General features: G+C 32.9%; 2 protein-coding genes and 1 pseudogene across 4 annotated transcripts; 1 reads left to right on the plus strand and 2 right to left on the minus strand.

Annotated features, from left to right (window-relative positions):
* The first annotated feature begins 409 nt into the window (after positions 1–409).
* On the plus strand, positions 410–6,960 carry LOC104091593 (cellulose synthase-like protein G3). Its single transcript, XM_070182913.1, has 6 exons — positions 410–1,093; positions 2,756–2,908; positions 4,203–4,328; positions 4,490–4,933; positions 5,425–5,772; positions 6,169–6,960. The coding sequence occupies exons 1-6, from the start codon at positions 485–487 to the stop codon at positions 6,721–6,723; spliced, it is 2,235 nt and encodes a 744-aa protein (XP_070039014.1). The 5' UTR covers positions 410–484; the 3' UTR covers positions 6,724–6,960.
* LOC104113343 (uncharacterized) lies at positions 6,847–8,229 on the minus strand (annotated as a pseudogene).
* Positions 8,230–8,792: 563 nt separating this feature from the next.
* LOC104113331 (probable E3 ubiquitin-protein ligase RHA4A) lies at positions 8,793–10,784 on the minus strand. 3 transcript variants are annotated; one of them, XR_011410676.1, is made up of 4 exons: positions 10,435–10,784; positions 10,243–10,325; positions 9,383–9,594; positions 9,149–9,301 (listed from the first exon to the last, which is right to left on the minus strand). XR_011410676.1 is itself a non-coding variant. In XM_070182915.1 (3 exons), exons 1-3 carry the CDS (start codon positions 10,645–10,647, stop codon positions 9,016–9,018), a joined length of 582 nt encoding a protein of 193 aa, XP_070039016.1. In that variant the 5' UTR covers positions 10,648–10,781; the 3' UTR covers positions 8,793–9,015. The 3 variants fall into 3 exon arrangements, 2 of the variants coding, with proteins under 2 accessions (XP_070039016.1, XP_070039017.1); XM_070182915.1 differs by lacking the exon at positions 9,383–9,594 and having other exon boundaries at positions 8,793–9,301; positions 10,435–10,781; XM_070182916.1 differs by having other exon boundaries at positions 9,149–9,594.
* Between the last annotated feature and the right edge of the window lie 2,059 nt (positions 10,785–12,843).

The raw sequence follows: 12,843 nt of genomic DNA on the forward strand, positions 1-12,843 counted from the left end.
ATTGTACTCATTTGTTCTGTTTTATATTCTTTCCTTTTATAATCTATTTAAAAAACAAATAACATATCTCGTTATCCGAAAACTTATTGTTCCTTTTATTTTAATTTTTATAATATATTTTGTTTATCAAGAGTTAATTTAACTAATCATTGAAGGTAAAATTGGATTAGTTCAATTTAGTATTTTAAAATTAATATTTAAATATGTAAAAAATATACTAAAACTATTATAAGTTCTAATTCTTCTCATGTCAATATGATTTAAAAAGTTTGGATCTTAAGAAGTGAAATGTATCACATAAATTGAAAGAGACTTCATCTTTCAACTTTCTCCTTCATTTTTTAGCTTCAAATACCTTTTTATTTTTACTACAACTAAAGTATTTTCCAAACACGTACGCAATTTGCTATAAATAGCAGGGCTGCTCGCCACAGTCAGTCCATCGACCCTAGTAACACAATTTTTGCATCAGCGCCTCCCAAAAATGGAAACCACAGCCACCGGGGCCTCCACAACCACCACCGTCAACGGCGGTCTTCACTCCCTCAAAGTGAAGCCTCTACAGCTTATCCTTAACCGTGCATTTGCACTTATTTACCTTTTTGCCATCCTAGCTCTTTTTTATAACCACACACTCAAACTCTTAAACTCCACTTCCTTTATCTCTTTCTCCATATTATTTTTAATATTAATTTCCGATATAATTCTAGCCTTTATGTGGTCAACAGTTCAATCTTTTCGTATGCGTCCACTAATACGTACTGAATATCCTGAAAAACTCAAAAACTTTAGTGCCGGAAAGTTTCCGGCACTTGACATTTTTATTTGTACGGCGGATCCTTATAAGGAGCCGCCGTTAAACGTCGTGAATACGGCGTTATCAGTTCTGGCGTATGATTATCCGATAGAGAAAGTTTCGGTTTATGTTTCTGATGATGGAGGTTCTGAGCTTACATTGTTTGCTTTTATGGAAGCTGCAAAATTTGCTGTATTTTGGTTGCCATTTTGTAGGGAGAATAAAATAGTTGAAAGGTGTCCAGATGCTTATTTTAGTTCTAATTACACTGAAGATTCTGAGACACAGAAAATTAAGGTATGTATTTTGTTTTTCTCTTTTTTTTTATTTATTTAGAAAAACTCCGTTTTAAGTTTTATTTTCAGCTGTTTCAATATGTCTTTAAGTTTGATATACCTAAGAGATAACCACATGTAACTGTGGATAATAAGTGGAATTGCATATCTTAAAAATAAAATTGATAATTCGCTATTCAGATTAAATTACACTCCTAGTATAAAATAATTTCACAATCAATGTATTGCTTTTACGAATTAACTTAACATGATATGTAAATATTACCGGGATTGCAGATAAGTTAAACCATACCAAAAATACTACTTTTCCAACTAATTAGAGTCGTTTGGAGACATGTATATGCAGTATTCTTATAGAGTGTATTAGATTAAGTTTGATTTTAACAAAATATGCTTGTTTGACTGCAAAATGCTCATTTATATTTGTTTATCGTTTTGTTTGTCTTTAATGTTTTCGATCAGTTTTTGAGATAAAATATCTAAAATATTGAAAAAAATATAAAAACTCAGAACATATCGATGTCTAATATAATTCTTCTTCAACAGCGTAAAACTCAAATTAAAGCTAGTCATCATTAACCTAATCATGCACATGTACATAAAACGGAATGAATAGAGAAATGATTAATACAGTTGCCCTAACTAGTCAGATATATATTAACACATAATTAATTGTTTAATTAACGAATTAAAGTTCAGGTTTATTGGTGTATGCCCGTATTTCTTGAAAATATGTGTCGGCTGAACTATAATGCGATTTTTAAATATAAAGTTTTATTAGTATTAGTTTTACTTTTTCTGCAAGCATGTGCGACGTACGTTAAATATCCGCAGAGATAGAGACCTTCGCACTATTTGCCAATTTTACCCCGTAACAGCTCACATTCTACAACTCTTCTTACATGATAAAATTAAAAATGATACAGTACAAAGATGAGAAAGGTACAAAAAAATATAATTTTAAAAAGAAAGAAAAAGACACTAGATTAATTTCTAGTAATATATTTGGTTTATTCATTGTCTATAGCAATCATTGAAAGGGCATAGGAACAGATGCCGCCGTAGAATTTCAATTTTATGGATTCTGAATTTTAGATTCAAGTATTAATAATTGAATTTTAAATTTTATATTTATATATATTTAATGAATTTCTTGATACTAATATACTATTTGAACAAAAACTACTAGGTTTGTCTAAATCCGTAACCGGACTTCTTGATCTGCCCCTGCATAGGGGTTAGGGACAGGAAACAGTAATAGCTAACTTTGTGTACGTAGCAGTAGGATAAGCAACTTGTACAATTTTCTTGACTAGTCTCAGGCCTAAATTTATTTAATTTCAACATTTATCTGAAGATATTCCATTCTATTTCTCTTTGTCATTTTGCTTTGAATTCAATCCTTCTGACGTTATAGTCATGGCAAGAATAAGATATTTTTTGTCATCACTCATTTAATATATCGCAAAATAACGAATTAATTTATGCTATATACGCCATGTTTGTTGTAATCATGTGTTGATTCAAAAATTTCGATTGCCAATAATAATATCATAGCTCTTATTGGGACAACTTATTATTTTTATTCTGCCCTTTGCTTATACTAAAAACGTTCTTTGTGTCAAGGGAATTTAAAAGTTTATAATTTTATCTTTTTGTGCAGTTAGTGTACGAAAGCATGAAAACGAGGATAGAAAATGTGGTTGAGAGGGGAAAGGTGGAGGAAGATTATATTAACAACGAGGAAGAACGTCAAATTTTTAGCAAATATTGGACTGCTGGATTTACTCGCCATAACCATCCCTCTATTATTCAGGTTCGTCATACAGTTAGACCTCTCTATAACAACATCCCTATATAACAACATTTTACTATAAAAGCCAAGTTTTTCCGTAACCAATTCTTATGTTATGTTATAATATATGTTCTCTGTAACAACACTTCGCTATAACATCCAAAAATATTCGGAACAAACGACATTGTTATAGAGAAGTTTGTTGTATATCAATTTTCTGTTTGTCTAAAAAAAATCATCTTGCTACAGAGTCGGATCAAATAGCAAATCAAGCAAATCTCTTATATATGTAGCGATTTGGTGATAAAATATCGATGAGTTTAAGATTTTAAGCCAGTGGATGTAATTGCACTACAATTACTACTACCTTCTGACAACTGGAGCAAATTTCGTGCAAATATATATTCTTTAAAGTTTTGAATTAAAATATAGTGATTCTATTACTTAAATGGTCACTCAACTATTTAAAATTATCTCGTAAAGGTCACTCAACCAGATATCTCAAACTTTTGAATGTCAAATACCTCTTTTCCCTCTAAATTATCAACTTTTTTTTTTTTTTTAATATTATGATTTTTTCTCTTTTTAATTAATATTATGGACTTACCTATAGAATAAATAAATTTTATTTAAAATCAAATTTAAAAAATATTTTTCTAGCATATATAATGTCAGAATAATAATATAATTGAGCTAATTATCAAAGTATATAATGTATATTATAAAAATACCTTTAATTTAAATAATTATTTTCTATAGTACGTGCATGGAATATATATTTTAAAACTTTTATTTTCTTTCATTCTCAATTGTGTAAATAAATTTTTGAGTTTTGTTGTTAATTTCAAAATTATTATTACGCAAAACTTATTCTAATTAACTTTCAACTATGCTCAATATTTTATTATTCCAATATTATATATGCTTAAATACTTTTTTTATTTTTTAATTTGTAAATAAAATTTATTTATTCTAAGGTAAGGCCATAATATAAATGAAAAAGAGAAAAAAAAATTTAATCTTAAAAAGATAAAAAAACAAACAATAAACGTTGATAATTTAGAGGGTAAAATAAGTATTTTGCCCTTTTGAGTGCTATATGTATAGTTAAGTGACTTTACTGTTAAAAATAAAATAAAAATGACTTTACTAGATAATTTCAGATAGTCAGTAATGTAGTCTAAATATAGTTAGATGAAAATGTAGTGGGTGCATCTACATCAAATTTGACAGATTTTTCTCGAAAAATAAGAAGCTTGATTAAATTGATAATGTCATCTATTCATTTTTCCGTGTAATAAAAATATTGTCGCAGGTTTTATTGGAAAGTGGCAAAGACAGAGACATAACAGGTGATGAGATGCCAAATCTTATTTATCTTTCAAGAGAGAAAAGCAAAAACTCCCCTCACTATTTTAAAGCAGGTGCCCTCAACGCTTTGGTAAGTAAGATCTCGTCAAATATTAGTCTAAATAATTTTTACAAAAATCAATTTGATCGGCTACAATAAGTTATTATAATCTTTTCTTGATTATATACTTGCGCTTATATTACATGTAATTCGCCTTTAAATAATCTGATTGTGTAAAATTTTGTTTTTAGCTTCGAGTATCGGGAATTATGACCAATGCACCAATAGTTTTGACACTGGATTGTGACATGTACTCTAATGATCCATCAACACCTAAACGGGCTTTATGCTATTTTTTGGACCAAACATTACGGCCCAATTTAGCCTACGTCCAGTTTCCTCAACAATTTCATGGGCTTAACGACGCAGATATTTATGGTAGTGAAATAAAAGGCCTTTTTCATACTAATCCACTGGGTATGGATGGTCTACGTGGGCCCAATTATGTTGGAACTGGATGCTTTTTCTGTCGCCGGGCTTTCTTTGGGAATCCATCTTTGTTCGAGAAACCCGAAATTCCAGAACTATTCCCGGATCATGATGTGAAGAAGCCCATTCAGGCCCATGAAATTTTACAGCTAGCCCATCAAGTAGCAAGTTGCAACTATGAGAATGAAAGTAATTGGGGTTCCAAGGTGAGCTTTTATACCGAATATTACCTTGATAAATTCTTGGTGTAACATTTTAAGTCAGTAAATATAGAATATACTTGCATTAACAACTTTTTTCCTGCCAATAGGTTCGAACTCGCCACGAGATCTAATATATATATATATATATATATATATATATATATATGGCAAGTTCGAATGATAAAGTTGTCAGTGCCGTAGCAACAAGTGCATAAGTCAGTGAATGTGGAGTATAACTGCAACAACAATTTTTTCGTGGCAATCATTCGAAAAATAAGTCTCTCTCTCTATATATATATTCTCCTTGCGACGAGCGGACATAATCAAAATTAGGCCAAACTACAAAATTGACCGATCGACGGAAACTAATTGCATTTTCTAGACAAAAAAAGTATAAAATATGTATATAATATACATATATACAAAAATATATATTTTATCGGTTATTTTTTTTGGAGCAACTAAGAATATGCATTTCCCTCAAAATTCTGCAGATGGGCTTTAGGTATGGATCACTAGTGGAGGATTACTACACAGGTTATAGACTTCAATGTGAAGGTTGGAAATCAGTGTTTTGCAATCCTAAAAGGCCTGCATTTTTAGGAGATGTACCTATTTCTCTCCATGATGTGATCAGCCAAAACAAGAGGTGGTCTGTGGGTCTACTTGAAGTTGCTTTCTCAAAATATAGCCCATTAACTTTCGGTGTTCGGTCCATGGGCTTTGTTATGGCCCATTGTTATGCTCACTATGCATTTTGGCCCATTTGGTCATTACCAATTGCCATATATGCCTTCATTCCTCAACTTACTCTCCTCAATGGGGTTCCCATCTTTCCAAAGGTATGCACCAATTTAAGTTATGTACAAAATATAGCAAGCAAAAACACATAGTGATTAGTAAAATTAGTTCTTGATACATCACTTAGTGTCTCTACTTCTGTTATTACTTGTTGCTGCCTTTGTTTCGATTTTCTGATTGCATTCCTTAGTGTTAGTTTTATATTTTCGCTTCAGTTGTCAGATTAGTTTACTTGTTATTGCCCCTCTCTTTTTCCTTTCTGAGCCGAGGATCTACCGGAAACAACCTTTTTTCCTTCTTAAAGGCAATGGTAAGATTTGCGTACACTCTATTCTCTCCACACCCCACTTGTGGGACTACACTGATTATATTGTTGTTCCTTATAGATATAACATATGATTATCTAAAATCGCATTTTTTTAAAACATTGGCCGCAGGTTTCAGATCCATGGTTTTTCTTGTACGTTTTTTTATTTCTTGGAGCGTACGGGCAAGATTGCTTGATTTTTATGTCCGCTCAAGGGACATGGAAAAGGTGGTGGAATGATCAAAGAATATGGATGATAAGGGGATTAACATCTTTTCTATTTGGAACTATTGAGTATGTAACTAAACACTTAGGCATGACTACACAAGGGTTTAGTTTGACAAGCAAAGTAGTAGATGATGACCAAGGTAAAAGGTATCATCAAGGAGTTTTCGAGTTTGGGGTTGTTTCGCCTATGTTCGTAACCTTAGCAACAACAACAATAATCAATTTAGTAGCTTTTCTCAAAGCATTAATAGATATTTTCAAGGGTGATCAAAGCTTGGATGCTCTCTTTATCCAAATGTTTATTAGTGCTTTTGTAGTAATAAATTGTTTGCCAATTTATGAAGCTATGGTTTTGAGAGCTGATAAAGGAAGGATGCCTACAAAGGTCACTATTATCTCCACATTTCTTGTTGGTATTCTCTATATAGTATTTTCTTTTATTCTAAGAAATGTGTAACAATTGAAAAGATTTTTTTTTAAGTTTGGACTTTTAGCTATTGTATTCACAAGCTTAGCAATAGAGTATCTACAAAGAATTAATGTTCTTGTAGTCTTATTACTTCGGTTTTGTTGACTAAGACAATATTAGATTAGTTGAAATTTCGGAAATAAAAAGATCATTGAGATCTCATAGAATGCATATTGTTGTATTTTTTTATATTATATTGTATTTGAATCAGCTATGTTGTTGAAACCTAAATTGTTCAGGAATTGATTTTTGCTAGTTTCTTTAATTAATGCGTAAATAGGTTTTGCAGTCAATTACAAAACTAGTTGGAGTGCGACAAGCTGAGCCCGTAGCACATCTACTAACCCCTTCTTTTTGCGACATCTCAAAGGCCTACCAAAGTACGAAAGTAGGAATTTTTCAGAAGCCGAGTTTCTATTCAAAAAGTACATAGACACATAGATTGCATAGCCAAACAAAAATAAGTGTTGCTACTATTTCCACATAAATAAATTTTGTTGAGCTTTTACCAAGTCATTCTAGAAAGAAAAAAAAAACACAAGTTCAAAATGATGTTGTTTTGAGGCCCTGCTATAAATAAATAAAAACAAGTTGGATTGCCGCTCTTACTAGTGGTTATCATTGCTGTCGTCTGCACAAGATTCTGGACCCGTCACTATGGATGAACTAACTTCAAGTTTCGCTCCAAACTTCTCCAATCTATCATTTTCTTCATCTAAATCTCGAACTAAAGCATGATTAACAGTTCCATCATCTTCATTAGCATGGATTTGACTACCAGCAAACCATCGTCCGTTCATCGCTTCAATACACCTACGAGCATCCCTTCGATCCTTAAATTTAACCAAAACACCCAATTGTGGGTGGTTTTCGCACACCTTGACTAATCCCAAGGGACCAAACTTTGTACACTCCTCTCGAACGTCTTCCTTGATCTCAGAACATAAATTCTCATCCTCTCGCAATTCAACTGGTGTGAACATATAGCGAAGCACAACAGTAGCTGAAATCGGTATCTCTATATCATCGCGACCACCCCAACTAAGCATTCTTTGTTCAACTTTATGTAGTTTCTTCTTCTTGTTCTTGTCAACTTCCTTTGGTACGAACTTTTTCCCTTTCTGCTTAAACTTTGCGCGAGCAACTTTCATTGGAATTTTTTCACCTAGCCGTAAAGGCATACCATCTAAAATTTTAATGGCTAAATCAACTGAAGGATCTTTAAGATATGTAACAAGCGCATCGCCTTTTTTTTTTCCCAGTTTTTTTGTCGAAATAAATCTTCACTCTAGGGTTTTGTGTTACTGGATCTTCCTTTATAATACCACACTTTAAAAAAACTTCAACTATTTCGTCAACAGTTACATCTTCTGGTAATCCTGTAATATAGACATGAGTATTGATTTTTAATTCGAACCAGCTATTTGGAGGTTTATTCGTTTACTTTTTTTCTGAATCTGTTTCGTCCAGTTTTCTCTTGCCCTTGTTGTCCATGTTGTTGTAGGAATAAAATTATGAATTTCGCATAGAAAATAGGTAGGATCACCTCTATTTATAATAGTGTAAACCTACTTAGACTAGAATTAGGAAATTGAATTTGGTTACAAATCCTAGTTAGACATGAATTAGAGAAACTAGCAAATATCAAATTCTAAGTTACTATTTTGAATTATTCAAAAAGGTCTACCTATATTTTGGAGATTTTCGTAAAAGTAACCGACTCATTCTAGAAAGATCTACTACAAATTTCATTACCTGCGATTGGATTATTGATTCCAGGGTTAATACTCACAGGACATAATTAATTCAATATTTCAATCCCTGAAGTTCATGTCAAAACGAAAAATTGATTTTCCGACAAACTTTTTTTCCAATTTCAATTTCCAATATTCTTTTTCTTTCGCTTAAAAAAAAAAAAGACCGACTGTCATATGTCTTACCAAAACAAAACAAAAACAAATTGTCATATGTAATGTCATATCTTATACTGTATAATACTATGTAACACTTTTGTGTCCTTTTTTTTTTCTTCTTTTTACTGAGAAGTAAAAGCATGATTTTGCAAAGTTCCATCTAATAATCAGATTCTGATGTGTATAAAATCGTATCCCCTAAACTTCTCTGCTAATCTATCATTCCTGAACTCCCAATGCTAAATATACAATTCCAGAAATGCAGCAAAATTAGGCCTTAATACTGATAACAAGAGCTTCTACATGTGAATAATCTCTTTCACTATTTTCAGCAGTGCCAGAGGATGAACTAGCACTAGAAAATTCTTCAATTATCACCACATGCTGCTCTTCTGCTAATATTGGCTGTTCTATCGCGTTGTTCACTTTCCTCTTCAATATCTAATCTGACTTGATTGTTATGTTCAAGATTAGAAGCTGGCTGATGTGGAGGTTGTGGATTTTGTCTTGAAATAATATGGCATCTACAGAGAGGACAAGAGAAATTCGAACGAAGCCAATGGCGTATGCATTCGACATGGAAAATGTGTTTACAAGAAGGTAACTGATGCAACTCTTCTTTGATCTCAAATTCTCCCAAGCAAACACAACACCTGTGACAAATTACCTCATAATTGTAAGTACTATATTGACAATATTGCCTTAAATTTACCCTTAGAACTTGAAATGCTCACTGTAGTATGTTCAAATATTGAAATCCTTGAACCACATGAAAGGGCAGCCCGGTGCTATGTGCAGGGTCAGGAAAAGGGCCGGATCACAAGGGTCTATTGTACGCAGTCTTATCATGCATTACTGTAAGAGGCTGTTTTCACGGCTCGAACTAGTGACCTCCTGGTTACATAAAAGTAACTTTTCCAATTACGCCAAGGCTCTCCTTCAAATCCTTGAACCACATGGATTAGCTAAATCATTATCAGAATCCAGGTACTCTTTTATCCATAACTTTTGGCAGGATTTAGTTACTTTTTCTATGTTCAAAAATTATAGTCCTCAACTAAGATATAAAGTAATTAAAAAGTTATAAGGACTTGTCAAAAGTTTAAGGATGAAATGGAACTCTTGAATAAAAATAGGGCAGCCGGTACACTCAGCTTCCGCTATGCATGGAATCTGGGGAAGAATCGGACCACAAGGATCTATTGTACGTAGCATTACTCTGCATTTCTGCAAGAGACTGTTTTCACGGCTCAAACTCGTGACCAAGACATCCTGGTCACATAACAACAACTTTACCAGCTACGCCAAGACTCCCATTCAAACTCTTGAATTAAAAATGGTCAGTCCGGTGCACTAAGCTCCCGCTATGCGCTGGAGCCGAAAAAAGGCCGGACCACAAGGGTCCAATGTACGCAGCCTTACTTTGCATTTCTGCAAAAGGCTGTTTTCACGGCTCGAACCCGTGACCTCCTGATCACATGGCAACAACTTTACCGGTTACTCCAAGGCTCCCGTCAAACTCTTGAATTAGACCTGTCAATTTTTTGTATAAAGACTATGATTTGCCCAGTAGCATTAACAAAAGTTAACTTACTGGGAATCCCTCATCATTGAATCTTCATCAAATAATATTACAGGAAGCTTGTTCTTGAGCATCCCCTTTATATCTACCTCACCCTGCAAAATAAGAAAACTATTAGCAAACTACCAATTTTTTAGTTTGTATACTATGGTTCTTGAAATATTATGAAATTTAAACATAGACTGCCAGGAGATATTTACTGACATGAATAATAGCATGAGTTGAACTCCTTGTAAGTGTTAGAGCAGGGGAATTAGAACCAGTAGAAGCCCTTCTTTTAAGATAAAACAAGTAAAACAAAAGAAACAAGATTATAGAAAAAAGTATTGGAATTGAGAAGATGAAAGCTTGATAAAGTTTAAGTTGAAGTGCTTGAGGATATAAGTGAGGTGGACTAGGAGATTCAGGGATCCCCATTGAACAATAAACTCTTAAAACTCAGTTTGTTACAAGGTTTAATGAGAAAGATTATAAGGCTATAAGCTAACATACAGAAACATTATACAGCTTTATATATAGTACAATTCGGTGCACAAGATATCCCGTATTCATATACGGTCGTGAAATGGCTACACCCTAAACTTTATATATACAAACAAAGATCAAAAACATTGTATCAGGAAAATATGAAAAAGGTTAAAAAGGTAAGTTTATTTTGGATTTTAATTGAGATTTGATAAGGACAGTAGCAATAATGCTTAGGAGACTGCTAAAATGTGAAGTGCTTTTGGAGATCAAGTAAGTGATCAACATAACATGATTACTTTATTTACACTTTTTCAATGATGTGACTTGCTCATAACTTGCCACTGAGATTTTATACATATAAAAAGAAAACGAAAAGGCAATAATTCCAGGTCCCTCAGCCCACTCTTTCATCTTCATCTTATTAGCATAGGATTCAATCATAGTTTTCTCTTTGGAATAGCATCTGAAAACTATACATAGGTTATAGGAAAAAGTCACAATTTACTATTCTACTATACAAAATATCTTAAGTTTATCGTCCGTCATATTTTAGGACAATTCATATTCTTGCCGTTAGCCCATCATCTCGTATTTGATGTTCTTAACTTTAACGGAGTTCTAGCGTGGATTGGGTGGTTCAACATGTCAAATTAATTTAGGAAAATGGTCCAAATTTACACTCTACTTTTGACTATGGGTCTAAAGTTAACCTTTGTTATACTTCAGGTGTAACTTTGTTAGGCTCAAGTACAAATACGAGACGATTTGCTAACAATAAGGGTATATAAGTTCTTATAACGGAGCGTAAAATTAAGATATATTTAGGATAGAAAAGAGGTACACTAATTCTCATAACCACATGTTTATGTATCATGATCTCAAGGTTTGATAATCAATCAACCTCAAAAGATTGTCATCAAAAGTGGTGAGCGCTGATCAGATAAGCCTAACTTACCTTATAGTTATTACCTTGTCATGTAATGAAAACCAATAGTGCAACTGTTTATTGGGGCAATTTTGCTGAAACCTAACTTCACTAGATATTTCTTAATCTCTATTTTACGTTTCAAAATCTCATTGGGGCTGAGGAAGGTAAAAGTCATTCTTGATTTTAGTAAAGACAGATGATTTTCTGATATTAGGGGTAATTTCTTTACATCTTTTTTTAGTTATTGGTGTCCGGACGACTTGGGCGTGCATTCCATCGAGTACTTATTTCCTACCATCGGCACATGTACCAAATAACTCTCTCACTAAGATTTAGACGGATGAAAGCAAATCATTAGTGATAAACTTGGAAATGCCATATCACATTTGCACTCTCAATCACCAAGGCAAGGTATATTCTCAAAAAAATAAATCAATTAACTAGGATTTAATCTTAAATTAGATGGAGTATGTAACCATTCTACTCTATTCATGTTAATTTGAGAACATTTATTACAACTGTACTACTTTGATGAGCATAAGGAATGACTGACCAACCTTGAGCTTAAGCTGATCGAGACTGTATCGGCGTTGCACAGGAAAATTAAAGTCCTAAAGCAACAACTTCAGACAGCAAGGTTCGCACGCGGGTGGCACTGGAATACTCTTCTTTATGTCACCTTGGAGTTGACAATGCTTCTCTAATAACTGTGTCGGTGGAGGTAATATGTACTCAATGGAATAGTTAATGTACGAAAAACATTTTCACTAACAATACCATTATTCAAAAAGAAAAAAGAAAAAGCTAATAGTCTAAGAGATTGACCTTTAAGTCAGCCAAAGAACCAAAAAAACACCTCAATTTAATCATGTGCTCATAAAGTGATTCAACTTTTCAGATGAAGACAAGTTTACCAATTGTTAAGAGACTTGTATATGAAGAGAAAACATGCATTAGTGCAAGATCTTGTTTCCTGGCCAGGGCGAGCACTAGCCGCTGATGACGGGGTGATCACTTAGATTAACTAATTTAAATTAGCAAATCATTGATAAGAAATATCTTCAATATGCTCTACTATGTCAAACCTACTAGCTCTCCTTTTTCTTGATATCATGGTGTGTATGAATCAATTTGTGTACATCTTAATTATTTCTTTTAATATATGCTATCTCTACCATATAAATTTCATTGAGTATCTACTATCTTCACCACACAAG

The sequence above is a fragment of the Nicotiana tomentosiformis genome, chromosome 8, assembly GCF_000390325.3.
Source record: "Nicotiana tomentosiformis chromosome 8, ASM39032v3, whole genome shotgun sequence".
In the NCBI taxonomy this organism is placed as follows: Eukaryota; Viridiplantae; Streptophyta; class Magnoliopsida; order Solanales; family Solanaceae; genus Nicotiana; species Nicotiana tomentosiformis.

What these genes read in the sequence shown, in the direction of transcription:
- LOC104091593 (XM_070182913.1), top strand. Translation starts at nt 485, where the DNA reads ATGGAAACCACAGCCACCGGGGCCTCCACAACCACCACCGTCAACGGC. An exon ending in ACCATCCCTCTATTATTCAG is followed by an intron (nt 2,909 to 4,202) that starts GTTCGTCATACA and finishes ATATTGTCGCAG; the next exon opens with GTTTTATTGGAAAGTGGCAA. An exon ending in GGGTTCCCATCTTTCCAAAG is followed by an intron (nt 5,773 to 6,168) that starts GTATGCACCAAT and finishes CATTGGCCGCAG; the next exon opens with GTTTCAGATCCATGGTTTTT.
- LOC104113331 (XM_070182915.1), bottom strand. Translation starts at nt 10,647, where the DNA reads ATGGGGATCCCTGAATCTCCTAGTCCACCTCACTTATATCCTCAAGCA. An exon ending in CAACTCATGCTATTATTCAT is followed by an intron (nt 10,326 to 10,434) that starts GTCAGTAAATAT and finishes CTTATTTTGCAG; the next exon opens with GGTGAGGTAGATATAAAGGG. An exon ending in TCAATGATGAGGGATTCCCA is followed by an intron (nt 9,302 to 10,242) that starts GTAAGTTAACTT and finishes AATTTGTCACAG; the next exon opens with GTGTTGTGTTTGCTTGGGAG.